A 24063-nucleotide genomic window follows, 5' to 3' on the forward strand; every position below is an offset into this window, starting at 1 on the left:
TGGTTTTTGATTTTCCTTTAAATAAATGTTGTGCGTTAGCGCCCTCTACTGGCCCAAGCCTTTAATTACTGAAGACAATTTAAATCGTCTCTTCCACACTGATAATTGAACTCTGTGAAGCTGAGGATACTGCCGTACTTTACCGTAATACTTTGACAACATCAAGTTCAGAATACTGCTTTACTTTTACATTTACTGGGGAATACTGCTGTAATTTGACAAACACATTTCAGAAGTAGACTTTTTAATGTCAATAAGTAACCTTTTTTTTTTTTACATTATTATACATATATATCCATCTTAAAGAAAGTATATGATCTGAATACTTCCATGTTTAGTCTGACAGCAGGCAACTCATCTTTTGCGGTCAGTAAACAGAAGTGTTTTTTGGTTGTTATGATCAGCTGACTTTGCAGCTCCGCTTCTGTCACATGACATCCGTTTCCCATGTTGCTCTCCGACAGATTCTGCTGAACTTACAACTGGATCTAGTTCCAACTCTATAGAAGTACATTACCTCAGCAAAAAAAAAATTGCCTTTTGTTATTTAGTTAGTATTTGTTTGCTTTTTATGCAACAAAAAAAATGTAGACCTATCAGGAAAAGGGGAATGTACGGTCACAGAACTCGGTTGAAAAGTATCGTACTTTAATGGGAGGTTGTATGTAGGAAGCGACATGATGATTGTTGGGAACGGTAAAGGCTTACTTAAATAGGACTCGTATTGTGCATTTTGTGTATGCCGAAGTGAAAACGGGACTCTAACAAAGCTCTGACTACTTTCCTTTTCCATTTCAAAGGTAGGTAAAGTAGATTAGAGCGAGGGACAACTTAAGTTGTCTGTTTTCTTAATGGACTTTGGCGTTGTGCATTTTCACCCTGGTGCAAACAACAGCCAGAAAGTAAGACAGACTGGTGATATTGTACGTGAAAAGGAATTGATAGACGACGGAAATGTTGACGTATTACAGCTAAATTCAACTTATTTTACTCTTTGTTTAAACGTGCTGAGAGCTGAATGAAGCAAAGGTCGAAGTCAGCTGCTGCACCCTTAAAGATAAGATATCACATTATCATTTGATTCTCATGCATCTTTGATCAGATACACAGTGCTGGTTGTAAATAGAAAAGAAAGTAGACATACCGTACTTCTCCATAATGTTCCTCTCAAGGCCTGTAATATATTTTGAATGTATTGCAACTTAGATGATAGAATTCAAATCACAGTAGTTTTTGTTATTTCTTATTAATATAAAAATGGTGTAAATTTTGGGGAAACCATGTAGGTCCGGCTAGGAAAATAAATAAAGTTAAAGGTGTGTGTATGAGAGTAAACTTTATATCTCCAGATTTCAGGCTGTCACTGTAGGTTTTGGGACACTTTTGGGACCTTGAGTCTAATAATAAAAGTTGATGATGATGATGATTGTGAAGGATGTGCTGAGTGTGATTTTTCGCTTTTTCTGTATCGAATAGGAGCGTTTGATTTATTCTGCTGAGGCTTCCTCCAATGATCTGAAACAGAGCAGAAAGAGTTGGTCTCCGAGAGAGAAACATGCCGTCTAACAAGTCGGTGTCTGACGCTCCCATCACTCAGTTCGTCAACTGCAGAATCCTAAGAGACCACCGGCTGCAGAGGTACAACACACACACTCACACAGACACACACACAGACACACACACAATTACACACAGACACACTCTCAATGCTGTCACAGTTCAGGCTAAGGTGTTGGTGTGTGTGTGTGCGTGTGTAGAGAGGACCTGTGGGTGCGTGACGGGAGGATTTTAGACCCCGAGAAGCTGTTCTTTGATGAGCAGGGATACGCTGACAAACGTGTGGACTGTGAAGGCAGCATCATCGCCCCGGGGTTCATAGACACCCAGATCAACGGTAACACACACACACACACACACACACACACACACACACACACACACACACACACACACACACACACTGTCTAATACCATCATATTTTGCTGCCTTCATCTGCCCAGATCTGAAACACTAAGTCATTTAGTGCTTTTGATTTATGGCTGCAGCAAACTTTCAATCAATCAATCAATTGTTATTTATACAGCGCCTTAAACACTGTGTCTTGTGTTGTGATTATTTTTTGCTTCTTCTGCACTTGTATAATGTATTTTGGTTGTGTTTTTGCAGGGCACTATTGTGAATGAGATTTTATTCTGTCTAAAGGAAATAGTTCATCCTGTTGTGAACATGAACCTCTAAGTCATTCTCACACTATGTTTTTTTATTACATCCAAGCATATGCTTTGGGCAAAACAAATTAATGGTTTTTGTTGTCGTCTAGTTTAGTTTAGCATCTTACCACTGTCTGTGTTTTTTGGACCGTGACGTTCGACATCTTCTCACCATTCTGATCCCCTCCAGGAGGATATGGCATCGACTTCTCTCAGGCCTCTGACGACGTGGGAAGTGGAGTTTCTTTTGTGGCCAAAAAGATCATAGAGCACGGCGTGACATCCTTCTGCCCCACCCTGGTTACCTCTCCCCCGGCTATCTACCACAAGGTGACCTTTGACCTTTATTGAGACTCCAAATATGTTGTAATATGTCAAATATGTTCCAAGTTTTTTGCAAAGATAATTATGTGCAGGTTCAAATTATGTCTAAAGAGCACACAAAAACTTCTAGTATAAAAAAATGTATCTTTAATAAGTGTTAAAAACACTTATTTTAGGACTGATGACTTCATATGACCATCAAAAACAAACCAGACCGAGGCGCTGGATAGTCTAGTGGTTATGTTGCGCGCCCCATGTACGGAGGCTGTAGTGTTCGTCGCAGTGGTCATGGGTTCAAATTCAACCTAAGGTTTTCATAAAGTTGTATTAGCATTGTGCAAATAGATACTAGTAAAGAATAGCAATCTGTTTTCAATAACATTAAAAAAAGAAAACAGCCAGCAAAGCCTTTAACCACCAGCTACACTGGTGTCATTACATGTTAGCAAGCATTTCCTTAAAGCAACAACAACGAACTTCAGAGACGTTTATTTGATGATTCTTAATGATGATAAATCACGGGCTGTTTAAACTGTATTTTCTTGTGTTTGTCTACCTCTAATAATGTCGAGCTCACTAACCATCAAACTGTGTGTTACAGGTTCTGCCTCAAGTCAAAGTTCACAATGGAGGAAAACATGGAGCTGGAGTTCTCGGTACGATTAAATTCAAATGTCTTAGTACAGCTAAGGGCCCCTGATAATACTGAACGTCATCGCTGAAGGTGTCACTTGTTTGGAAGAGACTTTTCAACAAGACGTCATAGATTGGTTTATTGACTACAGCTTTGCGATCCGTGGGCATATTGTTATCTCTGTGCAGGGGTCCATCTGGAGGGTCCGTTCATCAGTGCGGAGAAGAAAGGAGCTCACCCAGAGCAGTTTCTCCGTACCTTCCGCTCAGGTGGACTACAGGACCTGATGGAGGCCTACGGCAGCCTGGACAACGTTGCCATGGTGACGCTGGCTCCTGAGCTGGCCAGCAGCCAGTCAGTGGTGAGGGAGCTCTCTCAGCGAGGTGTCACTGTGTCCTTAGGTGAGCATAGTTTTACTCCAAACAGACCCAGATGAGACGGCTGATACTTCATGATCTGACTCTCAGGATCTTTTTTTTGCTCCTTCTTGTTCTTATCATGCAGGTCACTCTGTGGCCAACCTGTCCCAGGCTGAGGAAGCCGTACAGCAAGGAGCATCCTTCATCACTCACCTCTTTAACGCCATGCTGCCTGTGAGTAGCCAACTGGTTCTCTTTTAGACCCTGTATCTAATGATCATGTTTGCACAGCACTCAGATACGAATTGTGCAACATTTCAAAGCACACCGAGCTGCTTCTTGTCTCCGATAACTGCAAGCCCAGCAGTTACATTCTCCTTGTAGTGTTGGTTATTATTTTAAATGAAGGAATTTTCTTATATTTCTCCCTGCGATGTGATCTAGTTTCACCATCGTGACCCCGGCATAGTGGGCCTGCTGACCAGCGATCAGGTCCCTGCAGGCAGGACGGTCTACTATGGAATGATAGCTGATGGGATCCACACCAATCCTGCAGCATTACGCATCGCTCACAGAGCTCACCCTGCAGGTCAGTGAAAGTGGATTAGAATATCAGAATAAAAGCACTTGAACGCTGATGAATACCAAAGGAAAAGTGCTCATGTTGCACAGACGAAGAATTGATGTTCATGAAGAAACCAAGAACTCTGCAGAGATATGAATGAAACAAATAGGATGTGAGTGTTTTTGTGTAAAATAAAAAGTGTTTTTTATTTGATGTATTAACCTCCAGCAGGTTATCTCTGTTGTCAGAGGATATTTCAGGTTTAATCAAATTAACAGCAACATATCTACATGTTTTTTCCCTTGTGTCTATGTCACTAGACTGTAATAGAGCAATTATCCACTCTTCATTTGAGTTTGTTTTGTTGTGTTTGCAGCTGATGTTCCCAGCTAAAGACTTGCACGTTGTACAGCCCAGTACACCCAGTTAACCATCATCGGGAAGAGTAACAGCTGGTATTTTCTCTCTTCAGGTTTTTCTCTGGGTTGTTAAGGGAGTCCGTAAAAATAGAACAGCTTGTTTCTCCCGCTCTCCCCACACCCTCCTTCAGTGTCTCTCCCTGCTGGATAAAAAACATGATGAAGCAGAATTTCAGCTGACTGCAGACACTTTTCTTTCCTCAACAGTTTAGGAAGACATAAGTGAAATGAAGTGATGTGATTTGAAGACTAAAAACTTTATCAACTGGTCCCCATGTGTGTCTCCTGTGTTTCCAGGTTTGGTGTTGGTGACAGATGCGATCACAGCGATGGGTCTACCTCCAGGTCGCCACACTCTGGGCCAGCAGGTCATAGAGATCCAGGGTCTGCACGCTTATGTTGCAGGTCTGTGTTCTAATATACATCTAAACATCTGCTATACATTTAAACCTTTAAGATAAACACAGAGGCCTGGCTTTTTTTCTGTGTATTAAGTTGTGTTCCTCGCCTCATTCTTTCCATCTTTTAGGAACAAAAACACTCAGTGGCAGCATAGCCACAATGGATATGTGTATACGACACTTTAAACAGGCTTCAGGTGAGTTTGTGCATTCTCACACCTTAGTATACTGATGCCAGCCGTGGCATAAAAGTGACTCTCTCCTTCCTCACTCCCGATGATGAGCCACAATCAAACAAATTGTCTGTCCAAAATCAGTGGCAATATGGCTTTGAAACACTAGTTTAGAAATAAGTAGCTGCAGCCTCAGTAGCCACGCCCCCTTCTTATTGGTAACTTGGCTATTTGATAAACTGCTGCTGTGGTATTTCAATGCTGGCTGAGTCTTTGAGCCCTGGAAGTTGGCTGTGTATCTCACACATCATGTACGCACAGGTAATAAAATCCCAGAATCCCTGAGGACATTCTATATAATCATCCGGAGCTCATACACAGCGTTCTGCAACAGCTCCACATTTTTTTGTCTCGATCATCATTGTGCGGTGGTCTGTGTGTGTGCGTGTGTGTGTGTGTGAATGTTTTAACAGGCTGCAGTGTAGAGGAAGCTCTGGAAGCTGCCTCGCTCCACCCGGCTCAACTTTTGGGTATCAACAATAAGAAGGGAAACCTGGACTACGGTTCAGACGCAGGTCAGGATTTATAACCGATAGAAGCATCATCCCTGCAGTGTTTCTGCCATTACTGCTGTCCCATGTTAATAACTTGTGTAATGCATGTGCAGATCTCGTATTGCTGGATGACGGCCTCATTGTCAAAGCCACATACATTTCTGGAGAGGAGGTTTGGAGGAAAGGACCATAGAAGAAAGAAGAAGATGAAGATGTGGAGGCCTGCAGATGGAAACCTGTCTTACAGTTAGAATCTGATCGATGATCTTGCTAAAAAGCCAGTATTTCTATTTTCTCTGGACACTTTTCTTATGTAGGTATTTTTAAACCAAGAATCAGTTGCTAATTCAAACTTGGACTCATAGTACTCTCTTTATAAATTCATGAGTATGAAATAGAAATGTTTTTATGAATGAGCATGCTCTTGCTGGAAGAGTCTGTTTTTCTAAGCTTGTATCCGGATGCTTTACAGTCAAGTTTATAATTACATTAAAGAGAAACTTTCAGTGTTACTATAACGTGATTGTTCCTTTTCTTTTCTCGATGAACATGAACAAATCCCATTTACTCGAAGTGATTTCTGAAAAGTGACAGAAAGGCACAGAACATTCACCACTGGTCAATGAATGCCTACTTTACATTGTTAATAAAAGAGGCTGGGATGAAATCATACTAAAACAAAATACTTTGTGACCAAGCAAACATATACTGTATATTCTCCCTTAAATTATTCCTTGCACTTAACCCTTTCTCGCCCCGGGATTCAAACCCTAAACCTTTACATTGTAAGGCGGAAGTCCCAACCCCCTTTCTCACTGTGCTTTTTTTAGGGTTAATGTTTTTTCCATTATATAATAGTAGAGAAAGTCAGGCGGTCCAGGCTGAAGTGGAAGAAAGCCGTAAAACAACCTAGCTCCACATAGGAAAACACCTACTGGAGTTCAAATCCTAAACCCACTAGCTGAGAGGCGTCAGTGCTAACCCCCAAACTGACATGCCACCTTGCATTGTTTGCCTGTAAAGGTTTTTTTTGGTTTTTTTTTTAACTTTCCTCTACATAATAGGAGTTGATTCTCCAGTGGGAGAAAGCTGTAACACCCTATCTCCACATCGTGAGGCCCCAGATGGGATTCAAAGCCAGAACTGTCTGTGCAGCGGTGTTAGCCTTCATGGGTAAATGTACTTTCTGGTACATTAAGGACGTTTAGAATCATGACTGACACTCCAGGGGGAAATGTGCAGAACGCCCTTCATGGGGAGAAGCCCCTTCCCTTCTGGGGTTTAAACCCAGAGTTAACTGCCCTGTGTGGCAGCTGTGCTCCTGCTGTACAGTACTGTAATGAAACTAATATCCCCTGTAAGAAATGTTCCAGCCATCTTTTATTGTCTAAGTTTTTTTGTTAAATCTATGATTGAAAAATTCAACTGACATCAATAATTATTTTACAATAAAAATAACTGAATCAGCTTCAGCTAGGCGTACCTCACATTACAATTAGACTAATTCCCCCAAGTTCTTTATTCACTCTTTTTATTTTTTAGCCCTGAAAGTTATAGTAGATAATCTCTCTTGACAAATAGAAAAGTTCTATTTTGCCACATCCTGAGGTTTCTTACAATCAACAACTTCCTTCATTTCATTGACCTGTACAACTATTTCTATAGGTTTTCATAAACTGCCTGAGGACTTCATCTTAAATCACAAGACTATTTTAATCATCTATTTCAAAATCGTTTTGAATTATCTTAAAGCACCTACAAGATGATAAAATGTCAGATGGGGAAACCCCGTGAACAAGATATTGTCAACAGTCCTTAATGAAAAGTGTAAAAGACGCTTAAGTCTGCAAAATGAGTTGATAAAAAGTGTTATTCACAGTTTCTCTGGGTGGTGGCTTCGATTTCCTTGTTTTGTTGAACCAGCAGCAGTCAGAAGAGTCTTGTAACAGTCTTGTTTTTTTTGAGTTGATTGATTTTAAAACCGCTTTTTGGAACAACTTATTTGCTCAGTGTGAAAGAGTTCATTGTTTTCAAATTGGTTTCCCATTAGACGCATATCAACCAAAAGCAGTTTTATTTTGAATGTCCCTACCGGAAGTGTGTTTGTATTCACTGCACCTTGACAGTTTTGTGAGGGAGGGGGGGCTGGTGGGGGGGGGGGGGGAAGCTCGTGCTGGTGACGGTGCACATCGGGGCTTCAATGAAAGAGGATGCATGGAGCTCTGAGACGGCTGCCAGGAACAGTCCGCCCCGGCTTCTCGCACTGCGCGTCCGCTCCGCAGTTAGGTGAGTGCGGCCGTTAACACGTGCTGTCTGCGTCGGTGTCCTCGTGCTGCTCTGCAGTTTGTGAGTCAGCCACCAGCTGTACACTGCAGGTGCACCAGGTTACCCTAAGTCTATGTCAACTTCAGTATACCAGCAGGGAGGAATCTGCAGTATGAAACGGAGGATGCACGCTTTCCTCCAGAATGCAAACTAAACACAGTGCAGTGATTCAGTTTTAATGCTTTAAGTTTAATTGTGTTATTAATTGATTATTTCTAAGTTTAGATGCTGATGAAAGACAGCCAGACAAACCAGACAAAGAAGGAGACGAATTGTCAGATATATCATTTTGATTTAAAGGACACAAGAAGTGTTTTGTTTCAGCTCAAGGACATCTCACCACAATGTGCTCTGTGTCTGTATGTAAGGATGGAGCTCACATAGATTTGAAGTCCTTGTTCAAGGACATAACTGTGGAGAGAGCCGGTAGGGAGCTGAAGCAGGCAGACACCGAACAAAGCAGTAGATGACATCTGAGTGAACCCTCTCTGAGTCAGTTTAACAGTCTGTGCAGGGTCTGACACCACAGAAGAGACTTACTGCAAGGTATACGGAGAGAAATGAGGGGGGGGGATTTTTTTTATTGTTGTTTTTATGCAGAGAATCATCTCAAACCTTCAGTATAAATATCAGACCAGAAAGGAAGATGTATTCTATATGGAGGAGATATCAACGGTAAAGAGCAAAGTTGGAATGTAAAGATTACACAGTAAGTGTCAAGATGAAGTCCCAACTGTTACCATTAAAGTCCAAATGTTGGAAATGAAGTTGAAGTCTTGAAATGTCAGATGATCGAGAATAAAGTTGAATTCTCTGTATATTCCCGAAGGATGGAAGAGTAACTGTCTGAAATAAAGTCAAATTATGATTATGATCACTGTTCAGAGGAGAGCTGAAATATTAAGATTAATGGTTTAGTGTCAAGAATAAGATTAAAATTTGCAGAATATATTAGAAATGTCTGGAATGTGAAAATGTCAAGACCAAACTGATAAATTCTTTAGACCAAAGTTGACATTTTGAGGAAATAAAGTCACATTTTGAGATAAAAGTCCAAATGTCCTCTTCCAGGGATCGTTCCACCTGAGCCAGCAGCATCATGGGAGGTTCCACCTCCTCGCTCGTTGAGGAGACTGAAGGTGACGCGCCCCGGGGTGCAGCCCTGCCCCCCTCACCCGTCATGGGATGTCTGAGGAGCAGCCAGAGCATCTCTCTGCCTCGGCAGCTTCCCAGACCGGGCAGACACAGAGAACGCAGGTGAGAGCCGAGATACACCTGACGACCAATCAGCAGCGAGCAGTAAAGAAATGAAACACTTCTAATCCAGTTCTGAAACTCACAGTTTAGAATATCACCCTGGAGAGAGAAGTGTATGAGTGTAGATGGTGTTACGGTCTAGGTGAGGGACACTCCTGCTAAACACAAGAGGATCATTTTTCTGTCATAATTATGGTCTTGGTCTCCGCCTCCCCCTTCTTTGGTCTTGTTCCACTAACACAGTTTACATGATGCTGATTCATTATAGTTTTAACACCACACATTGCTCCACACATTGCTCCTTAAAAGTGATGACTGGATGGGGCAGTTGTTTAATTGATATCCTACACTTCCCAGCCTGGACTATGTGCTCATGAATTTTTCATGAATTGGTCGATATAAAGTCAACCACAGCCTCTCCAGTTTGGTATAAATCTCCACTTATGAATTATTACTGTATCTCTGTCTAATGTGCTGCGTTCAGTCTGTGCAGTGAGATTCTCCTCTGCCTGCTCCACCGTCCCAAACTCCACCAGAGTCGAGTTACTCCCTAACAGGAAGTGTAACACAACCAGGAGGGAAACCCCTAATGACTGAAACATAGACGACTGTCTGGAAACTCACAAGAGGGAATTTGGGTCTACAGAAGACGTTGATTGTATTTAGTTGATGCGTATTAGAGCTGCAGTAACATCTAAAAGGAGGAGAAATGAAAGTGCGACTTAAGTATAAGATCAGAAAGTTAGAGAAAGTCGGATATAACAAGCTTTGAACTTCTGGAAAAGAAAACTTCAAAGGTCAACTGTGATTTTGGAGCTTTTTTTTTCCCGATGAATCCACAGCACTTTACAAATCAAAACTATATCTTCAAAACATCATCCAGGTGGAGGAAAAGCCACAAAAGTGACAGCAGGATGGTAAATGAGTGCTTGATTTCTGAATCTTGAACAGGTTAGAAAAACATCACTGCACTCAGAACTAATGCCTTCAAAGCCGAGTGCCACAAGGCTTTATATTAAACATGGCGCTGTCCGTGGTGCTGAAGTAGCAGGCAGCTTTGTCCTGGCACCTCCTTCTCTCTGTACTGCTGTACTGCCCTTCAGTCAGTTTTGAATCTTTAATATTCTCTATATTGGATACCTGAAATACTCAGTTCTATACTACACTTACGGTTGTCGAAAAGGAGGAGGGGAAACAACACGTAGAAACAAGGGGACGTGGAAGATCAGAGAGAATTATAGACACAAAGATTCTGTATTATTTCAAAATATTCCTGCGGTACTTTTTGATCATTCAGTAGCATCTGTGCTGCTTTAACCACATGTGTACAAAATCATCAAAGAGGTGTTTCTATCATAAATGTGTGAATAAAGAGAAAAAACCAACAGGCCCTTTTTTTCAAGATTTGTTTTGGGGGCTTTTCTGACTTCATTGGAGAGACAGGACAGTGGATAGAGGCGGAAGCTGGTGAGAGAGAGAGAGAGAGAGAGAGAGAATGGGGAACTACACAGAGGAAAGGAGCCACATGTTGGATCTGAATGCGGTCCATCCACATCGAGGACTGCAGCTTCTGCACTAACTAACCACTAGGCCAATGGTGCCCCCAGATGTGCAATCCCTGCCCCTCCCTCCTCCTCTATCGCTGTAATCATGCTCCTCAGCCATCAATATCACCCTGTCACTCAAAGCAACCATGATTCTAATTATGCATAACTTTAGGCTTCACTTGATGTTATATCTAAAAATGTAGACACTGTACAGTTGTCATGAACAGAACAATAAGTTGTAGAGATCGTACTCTTTTTCTTTTTTCTTACTGTAAACATGTTTATTTCTACTTTAAAGATGTTTTTTTTCTCCTTTTTATTTGGAGCCTATTGTGGATCGACTCGCTTTTAGAGCCAGCCCCATGTGGCCTCTAGAGGAACTGCAGTTTTTTGCACTTCCACTTTGGTGTTGTCATTCAACCCAGGCTCTGCTGCTTTGAGAAGGACCCTAAAAAAAGTTGGAGGGGGGCCGGGCTGCCTCTGGTGGATTGTTTTGGCCCTACAATTAAGAGGCCACGTTACAAGAACATTTTACTGGGGAGCAAAAACCGGAGGGAAAAAAAAAAAAGAGTATTTCTGCTTTATTAGTTTGGGATAGAAGTTGTCGGTGAGCTCTTGTAGAGTTTGCTCTGCAGTAACCCGTCCAGGTTGTGCTCGGCTGGAAGTTTCAGGCTTCGAGCCAAAGCTACTTAGAGAATGTGGGACAGCCTCAGCACAGATGTCCCACTGGCTCCCGGAGTCTAAATTTCTCCCTGGATGCCAACACATAGATAATCTAGGTCTGTCTTCCAGTCCAGGCCTCAGAGCACAATGCGGTACGCGAGTGTTGGCGCTTTAACAGTGTTTATCAACCACATTCAGAGTGTAAGGCGGGACTGAACCCTGCAATCACTGTTAAATAATCTGACTGAAAAGGCCAAGATGATTAATACCCGCAGATGGAACAAAATCATCAATATTGTATGATCTGTTTCTGAGGGATCAGCAGAAGATCACTCTATGTTGGTGCAGCTTTTCTTTCATTTCCATATTCATGCATTTTAATTTCCTTCTCGCAGCCACCTCAGGGTATGGAACAATGCAAGAACTGCAAATGCACCGTTTATATTTGGATTTTTCCCTCGTCTTCTCAGCATTTTTCCTCCCATTCTTCCACTGGGATTCCAGAGCTCCACCAGACCAGCTGAAGATAGTTCTGATGTTATAACGTGACTGTTTTATGTTACTGGAAATGTTTGTGAGAGATGTTTTGTCAGTCAATGTGACAGACTTAAAACAGACTTAAAAAACAAAAAGGGAGAAAGCATCCTTTAATTGTTCTTTCTGAATGGGTGATTTCAGTATATTTTAACATATTTTTAAATGTTGTATGATCCAAATACAATAAAAAAACAGGTACAGAAAGTTTTGGAATGAAACCATTGAGTTGCTTTAGCAACTTACATGACATCCAAATAAGCAGTGAGTAGTGTTATTCGTCTTTTCTCTAGTCCTTGACTAAAACAGCTTTATACACAAGGCCGTCCCGTCCATGTAAACATGATGTAAACTCAGCTCTGACAACGGTACAGCTGGGACTCAGGCTTCTCACTCATTGTAGACAGTCATGACTCAGAGAGACATTTACAGAGGATATACTTGTTTTTGCTGTATTTATGTGTAAAGTGTTCCTTTAAAGGCACCAGACTCCTTTGACAAAATTGAAATTTTACTTGCAGATCTTTGGAGTTGATTCTCTTCTATTACCTCAATTAGTTTGTCTGTTTGTTTACTGGTACATTTTTATTTATTCTTTAATTATCTGCTTATCTTCGATGTTAAAAATAAGAAATTGGTTGTTTAAAATAATAACACTGGAAACAGAAATGAGGGAATATGATCAAATATCACATACGGTAATAAGAAGTATTTTGAATCCAAATTGTGATTTTGAGCTCCCTTGTTTTCCCTCCAGTTTCTCCTCTGGTTCCATGCCCCTGCAGAGGAGCCAGTGGGCCTGTGGTTGCTGCACTTTCCTCAATGCAGCTGGTGCCCCACGCTGCTCCATCTGTGAAGCCCCCCGTCGGAAAGAAGACACCCGCTGGATGTGGCAGACGACCAGCAAGCAGGACAGACGCTGGTCCTGCCCAGGCTGCACGCTCACAAATCCCCCCGGTACTCTGGCCTGCTCACTATGCGGCTACACAGAACCCCAAAACAGACAACGGGGCTCGTCTGAAGACCTGCCCCCTCGACCTCAACGCTCCAGTAGCTGCTCTGGCCCCCTGAGACCTCCGTCCACCGATGATGACGTTAAAACCAGCCTTGTGTGGGACTGTCGGAGGTGCACTCTGCAGAACACCCCGGCCTCCATGTCCTGCTCTGCCTGTGGTGGACCACGCAAACTTTCTCTCCCCCAGATCCCTGCAGACGCCTTGCTCATCCCTGAAGTCAGCGAGAAAACAGGAGTACAACAACCAGAACCTTTAGCGGGGGCACTCTCCCTCTCCATCTCTACCCGAGGAGAGTGTTTACCTGTGGAGGCTTCAGGCTCCTCAGAGCTCAGTGCAGCATCTTCAGGTCATAACAATCCTGTTCCCTGCAGCCGCAGAGAGGTTCCACCCTCTGAGGTCAGCCTCACCAACATAAGTCCCTCTCCGTCATCCCTCGCTGTTTCCCATCTCTCTGCACCACCGGAGCTGCAGCCTGGGAGGCGGCTCAGCGTCCTGACGGAGGAGATGTCGCCCGCGTCAGACGCCTCTGCGGTGTTCCCACCATGTGCGGTCCCTGATATTAACAGGACAGAGGAGTGGGCGTGTCCAGCGTGCACTCTCATTAACAAGGTGAAAGCCAAGCACTGCCTGGCCTGCCACACCCCTCAGCAGCTCAGACCAGCTCCGTCCACTAAGAGGAAAGAGAGCATGCTTGTGGAGGCGCTGCGGCAGAGTGATGAAGGAGAGGCCAAGGAGCTGTGGGAGAACATTGTCAGCTTCTGCAGAGAGGTTTGTCCACAACTTATGATAAGTTACAGCTTCTAACTGACATAAACCTGTAGTTTGACTTCACCTCATGTCTGCTGACAAAGGAAGTCTCTGCGAGCACTCAGCCTGGTGCCTGCAGCCATAGCAGCCCTCAACAAAAGGCCAAAATGAAAACACCCCAGTCCCACTCTGTCTATATATTTGTCTGCATGTTATCTTGTTGTGTCTGTCCATCTGTGATTATCTGTCGGCGTGCTGTCCATAACTGTACTGTGAAGTGGAAAAGAATTTCCCCTTGGGGACAATAAAGTAAAGTCTAAAGAGTTTAACACCTCAACATACCTGCAGGATTTATGACATCATTAATGTTTTTGAAACAATTAGGGTCCTTTTATGTCACTTAAACAAGTGTGATGTGAAGATAAAACATCCACAACATTGTCCCCGGCAGACATCATAGAGGATGGACCCACTATAAACCACTTTGTGACCCACTTTTGGGTAGCAATCCACCAGTTGAGAAACTATGCTCTAAAGCATAAAAGCCTGAAAATAAAAAAAAACTGTCATAAACTTTAGCTTGACTGTAAAATTCCCTTAAAAACACAGCTACATGAGGCTGTATGCACACAAGTGATTGTCCATTGTTTTGAGGCTTGGCAGCTATCTGTCATACTTCCACAGTCCTCTGCCCTTGAGGTTTACTTGTCTCTGTCATATTCCCAGAACTCTGTGACATTTGTGGATGACAGCTTCCCGCCTGGTTCAAAGTCCGTCGGCTTCCCAGCGGACGATAGCGTCCAACATCGTGTCAAAAAGTGGCTTCGACCTCAAGAAATCAACTGCTGCCACCTGAAAGACCGTGCCGTTAAATGGTCTGTATTCCGCACGCTTCGCCCCTCCGACATCCTTCAGGGACTTCTGGGTAATTGCTGGTAAGTCCACTCCAACCTGACCTATTAGAGAGCAAAACAGTGTTAAAAAAAAGTTTTAAAATACCCCAAAACAAATAAGTGATGACCAAAATAAAATTTAAAATTGTGTCACACTCAGAATATTCTTTATGTTTAACATGCAAAAACTCAACTTTTCTGCAGTGTAGGTGCAGTTTTCCCATTAGATTTTTTAGTGTAAAATTCTACATATTACACCTTTATGCTTATGTAGTTTTAAGGACGCCTCTAGAAATTTAAATCATTATCAGACACACTGCAATCTGTTTCTTTTGATTTGAGTAATTGATCCCCACAAAATGTTTTCAGAGAGGTTGAGATCATATGTGTTCATTCATATGTTTAATGAGTTATACCTAAAATGTTGAATGAACATATCTTTTAAGTTCAAATACCTTCCTGGCTGGCTGTTTTGGAGAGCAGGTTCCTGAGTGCCTTGGCAGTCTTGGCTGAACGTCCCGAGCTGGTGGAGAAGGTGATGGTGACTCGCTGGCTGTGTGCCGAAGGAGCCTATCAGGTACGTCTGTGCAAAGACGGCTCGTGGACGACCGTGCTGGTGGACGACATGCTGCCCTGCGACGAGAATGGACACCTCCTCTTCTCTCAGGTCAAACGTTCAACTGCAAACATTCAGTTTTAAGATATTGTGTGGGTATAGCCACATTTGACGAGTGAAAAAAGGCTCTAAACGAAATGTTTGTATGCTTGTTTGTACTTTTGTTGTTTATTGTCAGATGACCAGCATCAAGGTGCATTACCCCCACCAAGTGTCCCCTCCTTAATATGAAGAAACCCTACCAAACATATTCTTTAAAAGTGCATCATAGACTTTTTGACACAACTTTTTTTTAGTCCTGTGAGACATCATGAAGAATGGGCCCACTAAAAACCACTTTGCAACCTACTTTGGGGTCCCAACACACCAGTTGAGAACCATGACTCTGAGGCATAAAAACCCCCAACATTTGAATAAAACCTTTAAAAATTGTTTGGTAACTACTTTGGCTGTGACCATTTTTGTTGTTTTTTGGAGTCAGAGGTGGATGTTTGCTAAAATTAGCAATAGAAACATAAACTCATTGGAGAAATGTTTATTGAGCTAATGAATCAAGTAGATACATCTATTTTTCAGCAGAATCTTGTGTAGAGACAAGTATTAATATTCAATCTGCAGGCTGGTGTTTCCCTGCCATCCCCTGACAGGATTTTAAAGCTGTGCTAAAGGAGATAATTACTCGACTATAAATTCCTCTTATCTTTTCTCACGTAATTCCTCAGGCCCAGCGGAAGCAGCTGTGGGTGGCCCTGATTGAAAAAGCTTTGGCAAAGCTGCATGGTTCCTACTTTGCTTTGCAGGCAGGTCGAGCCATTGAGGGCCTGTCCACGCTGACAGGGGCCCCCTGCGAGTCGCTGGCCCTCCAGGTTAGTGCCACCAACCCCAAAGAAGAACCCATCGACACAGACCTCATCTGGGCTAAAATGCTAAGCTCAAAGGAAGCAGGGTGAGTGAAAGGATGCAATCTTAAATTTAAATCTGTGACTAACTTGCAAGAATGAATTCTTAATGGAGTTTTTCTGTGTGTGTGTGTGTGTGTGTGTGTGTGTGTGTGTGTGTGTGTGTGTGTGTGTGTGTGTGTGTGTGTGTGTGTGTGTGTGTGTGTGTGTGTGTGCGTTCCTAGTTTTCTGATGGGGGCATCTTGTGGAGGTGGTAACATGAAGGTGGATGACTCAGAATATGAGTCACTGGGTTTACGACCGAGACATGCTTATTCCGTCCTTGATGTGAGAGATGTAGATGGTCACAGGTAAGCACATTTCCGATTAAGTAATTCTTCATCCAAATTCAGCGTCCGTACACTTGCTGGTAGTTTGTTCCTGATTTATTATACTGTTCAAAGACACAGCTAAGAACAGGCACTGAAGAAGTAGGTTTTGACATATAGGGCTTTCACACTTGCACAAAACTTCTAAAGAACTCCTGATATTTTAAGCAGGAGATGTATGTGGGAACACAAACAGCCGAATGTTTCACTCAGACTTCACCTGGAGTTTCTCCTGCCGGCCCGATTCTCTGCTCTGTCCTCCCTATTTTAAAATCTGTGAAATGCTCTTTTTACATAGTGGAACTAAATTGATTAATGCATGTTAAAGAATTACTTACCTCTGTATTTTTAAAGCTTCAGCCTATTTAGACTAATGCAATGGCTTCAACATAATCCTTGGGGGCAAGTGCGCTCAATCTAAGTATGCACACTTAAACGGCTCTTTTTTCCACTAAAAGACTCCGATTTTGATCTGAGTGGTCTGCAACGTACAGAAATTCACTTTTGTTTTGCTAGTAATAATTAATGTCAGTGCAGTCTGGTTTGTGTAAAGAGAACAGTGGGATTGCTGTGTGTGGTTAAATAAGGTCTCTTGCTCTTGATGAACGTCAGACATAATTACAATCTGAGAGTCTGTGGCAAAGGAAGCACTTTTAGTTGACGATTAAACTGGGCTAGTTTGCCAGCTTGCATTTCTTTTGAGCTTTTAGTCTGTTATGGCTTTGAATAGCCAAAGCTCAAAGCTTTTGCCAAATGTCTGTTTGGAGCTTGGGCATATGAGACATTTCCAACTCAAATCTCCACCATACTTCTGGTGGCAGTAGGCTACTTGGTTTCTCTGGTTGCTTACAGTCCAGCTCGTTTAAACCAATCCAACTGCTGGAAAACAGAAAATCCATCACTACCAGTTTGGGAGTGTTGCCACAGGCACCACATGTAAAACTGAACTTGAAGCATCTTAGATCTGCTTCCTGTTTCAGGTTACTGCAGCTGAGAAACCCGTGGGGTCGCTTCTCCTGGACTGGGCCCTGGGCAGACGACTGGCCAAATTGGCCTCCACATCTGAAGAGGGAGCTATGCGCCCAGCGGGCAGAAGATGGCCTCTTCTGGATGGACTTTTGGGACTTCATCAGGTACATCAGCTCGTAGCGGCAAGCTTATGTGGTTGTAGGCTGGACTTTGATATTTTCTTCTTTTTTTTTAAAGATTTATTTTTGGGCTTTTTGTGCCTTTTAATGGATAGATAGGACAGTGGATAGAGTCGGAAATCAGGGAGAGAGAGGGGAATGACATGCGGGAAAGAAGCCATGGGTGGGAAGTGAACCCGGGCCGCCCGCTTGAGACGACAGCCTCCATACATGGGGCGTGCGCACCAACCACTGCGCCACCAGCACCCCGACTGTGATCTTTTTATTCATTTATTTTAAATTTACGGTTAAAACTGTGGCAAAAATGATCATTATTTACTTTGAACACTAACTTCTACAACCAAAAAAAGGATTTATCTTATAATGAAAATAATCAAACAGAAGAAAAACATGCATTAACTTTACGAGGATAAAAATAATCGTAGGCTACTGTAGTCACATGTTGAGTGTCTTTGAGTGTGTCTTTGACCATGGCAGGTACTTTGACTCAGTGGATATCTGTAAGATTCACTCAGACTGGCAGGAGGTTCGAGTGCCGGGGGTTTTTCCCCGTGGAGCTGACGTCCCGGTGACAGTTGTTTCCATCACAGTGCTGGAGAGAACGGCGGTGGAGCTGGCTCTCTTCCAGCAGGGTAGCAGGTAGGAACACTCCCATAGTCCTAGTCTGTGAATCTTTAAATAAATGTGTGGACAGTTTGGACTGCTTGTTGTGCTGCTCCTGAACATCTCTGATGTTGGTGGAGATAGTTTAGAGATGTTTTTCTTCAACTTATCATTCTGCCTTAGAGAAATCTCAGCAAATGAATTAAACAAAACACAAATTTTTGATTGCAACAACTCAATGCAAATTTCAACCTCCCATCTTATGTGGTGTCCAACAAGGCTCTTTACTTGGCTGAGTGATCTTCCTTCATTTATACTTATTTCACTGTTATGCTGATGACACCCTGATGTACCGCCCTCTGATAAATCCTTTTAACAACAGCCAACAACGTCGCCCAAATAACCTCTTGCTGCACATTTACTTTCACTGGCTGAATGTCAATATATCTCAAGTCATATCATTCAGACCACAACAGTTACCCATCTTTCTCTCTCCATGTTAACTGAAATCACAAGCAAAAAAAACGCATGATCTTATTCACCATTCAATTTCACTTGACATTTGATCTTATTTGCTGTCACATTTATTCTTTGTAATTCAACTTGCAAAATATATGAATTAGAAAGTAATGTGTGCAGGCTGATCCATGTAAAACATCCTTATCTGTTCCTCAGGCGGTGGGACACAGCAGAGAGCCACCTCTTGGATTTGTGCGTGTTAGTGTTTCGAGTCTCCTATGACAGCTCTGGTGTCGTGTCGCTTGGTCGTCTGCTGGCTCACAGCCGGCGCTCTGTTAGGAGGTTTGTTGGCTGCGATGTCATGCTGGAGCCAGGCGAGTACGCTGTGCTCTGCTGCGCTTTTAACCACTGGCACACAGAGGACACCGAGGAGACAAGTAAGAACTCAAACAGCAGACTTTTTCTCAACTTTTTACTTTGTTTAAAGAATCTGCATCAAAATAATTCAACTTCAAACTTTTAAAGCTGTCTGCAGTGTACACTCTAGGCCACATTTAAATGTAAGTGAAAACCCTACTGTAAACGTCTGTGAACAACAAGTGCTTCTAAATATCATGCAGTGTTGAATACTTTGAGGATCGCTAGTTAGGCAGAAAGAGCAGAAAGAATTAAGTAAAAAAAAAAATTTTTAAACAATCCGACTCAAACTTTATGAGTTACATCGTGTAACTTAAATGTCTCGTTTCATTAAGTTTACTTTTGGTTTCTACATATCATTAACACCCATCTTGCAATGAAAGTTCTGTGTTTATAAGACCAATTCCTTTGTGTCGAAGGATGACTTGAATCTAACTTTAACTGTCTTATTTACAAAGACTTACCCAGCATTAACTGTCTATAATTATTCAGCCACAAAAAGCTGCAAGTTAAACAACGCAAGAGATCGAAAGCATTTGTAATTGAGGGCAGTTGTTCCCAAACTTTTTCTGCCTGGCCCTTCTTTGGCAAATGAAAGTATCCCCCCCCCCCCAGCCTGCACCATACATATCAACATGTAACACTCTTTACTAACAAATTCCTATGTTTTTAGAGTTTATCTCTAAAATTGGTTGCAAAAAGTACAGAATAGCAACTTCAGTGTGTGACAACAAACTAACAAGCCACTTTGAAAGAGGAAGCAATTAAAAGTGACACCACAACATGAAACAACAAAATGTGTGATGACTGGTGTCATTCTCAGACTTATGTTTACCTGGATGTCCTCTCACAAAATTTGCCCTGCTTTGCTAGCATTGAAAAACTGTGTGCAGTGTTTTTTTTTTGGCACAACATTGTTTACTTTTATTTTTTTTTTTCCTTTGTTTCTTTTTGTTAAACTGACCCTATGCTAAAATTAATTTGCAGTCCATTATGTTCATCTGTTAATGAGCCAATAACTGTTTCCCTGTTTACAGCGAGCTGCAGCAGATCAGAGGAGCCCGGCTACATGCTGGCAGTCTACAGCTCCAGACTGGTGATGGTGGAGCAGATAACGGCCTCCAACACCACCATCGCCGACGCCATCATCCAGCTGACAGAAACCAAAGGAGAAAGGCATGAGGTAATTCTGCCTTCAGTTAATAATTTGTTAAACCATGCATACTTATCCTAAAGAAAAAAAAGAGTTTGGTATAACGACTTTTTGAATTTTCTCGTTTCAGGGTCGTGAAGGAATGACCTGTTACTATCTGACACACGGCTGGGCAGGGCTCATTGTCATGGTGGAAAACAGACACCCCAGACATCACCTCCATGTGTCCTGCGACTGTAGCGACAGCTTCAATGTGGTGTCGACACGCAGCAGCCTCAAAGCCATTGACAGCATCCCTCCTCTGCACAGGTTTACTGCAAGAACACCTCACTGCTCACAACATCTCATTAATCAATCAGACTAAAAAGAAAAACAACTAATGAATAATCAATAATGGTTTAAGATATGAACAAAACAGAAAATAAAACAACAGTTTACTAAAAATGTGTGATTCTTACCAGAGGAAAGAGATCTTAATCAATTTGAGAATACATGCAGGGTTAAGAAAACAGGCCCCAAAATTCAGTAAAAGAAAACTACCCAACATAACCAAATTACAAAAGCAATCTCCACCATACAAGTTCAGTATACTGTGTGTTTCTAGCTCTATCGTATAACAATTGAGCTATATGGTAAAGAAGAACACATTTTATCAGGCACTTACAACACACAAAATACTTGTCAGTAGATACATTAAGGGTTGGCTTTGTTGACAGTAAGAAAAATGTTTAAATAAAAAAATAGGAAATTGCAAAGACCATCATACAGCAGCAGTACATTTTATACCTCTTTGTACATTTGAATGAGGCTTCATCTTTCTCTCTCTCAGACAGGTGCTTGTGGTTTTGTCTCAGCTGGAGGGAAATGCCGGATTTTCCATCACACACAGACTGACTCATCGTAAGGCCGTCCAGGCTTCTCTGGGGAACTGGAGTCCCTCAAAGGCAACACATAGTCCTGCACTGAGCCCGGGAACAGCAGGTCTACATCAGCCTCGGCCTCTATGATGGCTGACTGGGAGAGTGACACAATCATTGAAGAAACTAGGAGATAGTTGATCTGTTTCATTCACTAGACATGAGGTCCCAGCATGGAGGCAACTTCTTTCGAGGAACAGTCTACCAGTTTAATGATTTCTCTTTTTGTACCTTTGTGATTCCCGACCAAGAGGTACCTGTAACCTGGGGGTCAACTCTGTTACCTCCAGTGGGTACATGGGAAGATTTTAGTTTACCTTGTTTGAAAAAAGTAAAGGAAATTAAATATATTTATATAAAAAGAAAAACCACTAACGAATAGACTGCAACGCTTAAACACTGCCCATGTAATTATGTAAAATCTAGTGAGCAGGCCGGTGATGTTCAAACACTTCTCCATATAGGCTAATGAAAAGAAATGTCATCAGTAAAAGGAATTGACGAATTGACTGGGAAATAAATTGTTAGTCAAGAGTAGTAGATGTATAGTTGGAAAAAGATGAAAGAAATGGCTGTTAGCTGCAGTAGAGAGTTCAAGAGTTGAAAAGGTAAGTTAGCATAAACAAAATGGATACACTATTGAGATTGTTCGCTTATGGATATGGAAAGATAGTTGAACTCGTAGGCCTAAAGAGGTGGAATGTTAGTTGAAACGTTTAGCTAAAAGATATAAATAATTGGAACAGTTAGATTACATTTTTGATCAACATTTGTTAGCATTAAGATCGGGGATACGCAGTTAACAAAGATTGTTCAAATTTATGGAAATTCAATGGACAACATTCAAAAAAATAGGATGCGACAAGATGAGAGTAAGATTAAAAGGCTTGATAAACAGCAGAAACGGTGAGCTTAAAGTTAGGGATAAGCAGAATTGAACAGAATTGAAATCGTTAGCTAGATACAGTTGAAATTGTTCGCGAAAGTTATGGATAATCAGCTGAAATCACGATCTATAAGTTGTGTATGATTAGTTGGAAGAGCTTAAATGAAGAGAAAGCCTAATGGATACACGTCAGAAACCGTTTTCTAAAATTAAACTGTAAAATAAAAAGTAAGCTTAAAGCTATGGAAAAACATTTTAACTATTTAGCTGAAAGTAGTGGAGAAATGGCTCACGTTAGCTTGCCGCTAGAAGAAAACACTTAATTATACCTACCTAACAACCAACAGTTTGATTATATTGATAGAATATCTCATTTTTCTAAGTTTACAGTTAAATTTAAAGTTAAAATTTAGCTTAAAATCTAATTAAGCACAATTGGTATATGACAGGTATAGTCTGTGAAGGGTATAGTAGCATGTATGGTTACAGCGCACATTAATAAAGGATTGTACACCACTGCTCTAGCTCATTTTACTAGAAACAGGCAAGTTTCCCATAACTGTTGGACTGTTTTACAAATATCATACAGGAAGACCTTTATAAAGTAACCTGGTGCTTCTTCACTATTAAGAGTCGAGGAAAGCTGTATTGGGCAGCACACAAACAGCCAACCAGTTTGCCAGTTACCTAGTTAGCGTAGAAAAAAAGATATGTAACTATGTGCCACAGGGTTGATAAAAACTGTTTTTAATTAATTCCATGGAGTACATTGTGATTATTCATTCATGAAAAAAATACCACCTCCACCTTTTATACCACTAAGTAGAAAATAAGGGTTCTGTTTTTGGGGTTTATTTCTTTCCTGCCAACACCAAAACCATAAACAGAAGTTGCACATTCCTCAAAAGCTTGTAGAACAGACACATGATGCACTTTATACAGTATTAACACATTTCAGATCACGGGCTGGTCTTCAGGTCTCTATGTTGCACTGTTGATAGAGGATTAGGAGTCGTTACTATAGTTGTTTGTGGGAACTGGCTAACACAATCATTGTGTTAATTCAGCTCAGTATTACCCAGCCTTTCTGCGATCTTATCAGTGAAACAAGTAGGATGTGTTAAGTCTAAAGTCTTAGTTTAGAGTGGAGACATGTGGAAGCATTTAGCACTTTATAAACTTTAAACTGTATGCTGGATTCTTGTGTTTTTCTTTATAGAAAATGTTTTTTCGAGTAGTGGAGAACCATATTTTTAGCTTATTAATACTATTCCACTATTGTATTGTGAGTGAAAACATATAAACTATGCAAATGTTTGAAAGCTGTGTTGATGATTTTGTCAATTAAAACATGTATAGGTCTTTATGTTGGTGTATGTATTTAATGCTGACGGGGCTGATACATTTTAATGTAATGTATTGTGTTTGTGGTGTTACTTTATTAATAACTATCACTATAATAATGATAATATCATAACTCTATATTTCTTTATTTAGAGTATTATTCTTCACTTATGTGAAATGTTAAAATGTTTAACTTATAGGTTACAGTCTCTTAATATTTTTTTATCATAATTAATTTAAATGATTAGTTAGTGGGACTGAGCAGAGAGTAATAAAACAATTTTGTCCAATTGCCGTTTGGACTGTTAGACTTGTGGGAATAGGAAATCCATTAACTCACCTGAAACTAATTGAGATCAATCCGGGTAAAAAGAATAATTATCAAATGACAGTCTACAATTAAATGGAACGTAGATATTATGCCACACAAATTGATCAAAAGAATAGGGGCATAGGGATCCTGGTAAATAAAATGACACGGGGAAAATAACAAAAAAAAAAAGTGCATTAAAGTAGCCTATCAAACACAAAGGTTAAGCCATAGCGTGGATAAAGATCAACCGTGGTAGGTTTATAGATTATATTATAGATTATAGTGTCTAGATTACATATAATCACTCCAGCACTTTTA

General features: G+C 41.3%; 2 protein-coding genes across 4 annotated transcripts; both read left to right on the top strand.

Moving 5' to 3' along the window:
* Positions 1 to 421: 421 nt before the first annotated feature.
* On the top strand, positions 422 to 6152 carry amdhd2 (amidohydrolase domain containing 2). Of its 2 annotated transcripts, none has more exons than XM_065964972.1 (12): positions 422 to 508; positions 1477 to 1638; positions 1758 to 1894; positions 2402 to 2541; positions 3137 to 3191; positions 3358 to 3570; positions 3674 to 3762; positions 3973 to 4117; positions 4810 to 4917; positions 5042 to 5110; positions 5560 to 5661; positions 5754 to 6152. In XM_065964972.1, the coding sequence occupies exons 2-12, from the start codon at positions 1556 to 1558 to the stop codon at positions 5831 to 5833; spliced, it is 1221 nt and encodes a 406-aa protein (XP_065821044.1). In that variant the 5' UTR covers positions 422 to 508; positions 1477 to 1555; the 3' UTR covers positions 5834 to 6152. The 2 variants fall into 2 exon arrangements, with proteins under 2 accessions (XP_065821044.1, XP_065821043.1); XM_065964971.1 differs by having other exon boundaries at positions 432 to 800.
* A 1642-nt stretch (positions 6153 to 7794) lies between these two features.
* On the top strand, positions 7795 to 23454 carry LOC109996507 (calpain-15). 2 transcript variants are annotated; one of them, XM_065965063.1, is made up of 13 exons: positions 7795 to 7926; positions 9037 to 9222; positions 12724 to 13750; positions 14456 to 14664; positions 15106 to 15289; positions 15961 to 16184; positions 16362 to 16487; positions 17486 to 17638; positions 18131 to 18292; positions 18932 to 19152; positions 20170 to 20315; positions 20416 to 20594; positions 21115 to 23454. In XM_065965063.1, the coding sequence occupies exons 2-13, from the start codon at positions 9065 to 9067 to the stop codon at positions 21290 to 21292; spliced, it is 2967 nt and encodes a 988-aa protein (XP_065821135.1). In that variant the 5' UTR covers positions 7795 to 7926; positions 9037 to 9064; the 3' UTR covers positions 21293 to 23454. The 2 variants fall into 2 exon arrangements, with proteins under 2 accessions (XP_065821135.1, XP_065821136.1); XM_065965064.1 differs by having other exon boundaries at positions 21119 to 23454.
* The last annotated feature ends 609 nt before the right edge of the window (positions 23455 to 24063 follow it).

Source organism: Labrus bergylta, chromosome 16 (assembly GCF_963930695.1).
Source record: "Labrus bergylta chromosome 16, fLabBer1.1, whole genome shotgun sequence".
Lineage (NCBI taxonomy): Eukaryota > Metazoa > Chordata > Actinopteri > Labriformes > Labridae > Labrus > Labrus bergylta.

Bases quoted from the DNA above. Each gene is read 5' to 3' on its own strand.
- amdhd2 (XM_065964972.1), top strand. From the start codon at position 1,556: ATGCCGTCTAACAAGTCGGTGTCTGACGCTCCCATCACTCAGTTCGTC. The intron at 1,895-2,401 runs GTAACACACACA...GATCCCCTCCAG, and splicing joins CATAGACACCCAGATCAACG to GAGGATATGGCATCGACTTC. The intron at 4,918-5,041 runs GTCTGTGTTCTA...TCCATCTTTTAG, and splicing joins TCTGCACGCTTATGTTGCAG to GAACAAAAACACTCAGTGGC.
- LOC109996507 (XM_065965063.1), top strand. From the start codon at position 9,065: ATGGGAGGTTCCACCTCCTCGCTCGTTGAGGAGACTGAAGGTGACGCG. The intron at 13,751-14,455 runs GTTTGTCCACAA...TCATATTCCCAG, and splicing joins TTGTCAGCTTCTGCAGAGAG to AACTCTGTGACATTTGTGGA. The intron at 14,665-15,105 runs GTAAGTCCACTC...TTTGGAGAGCAG, and splicing joins GGACTTCTGGGTAATTGCTG to GTTCCTGAGTGCCTTGGCAG.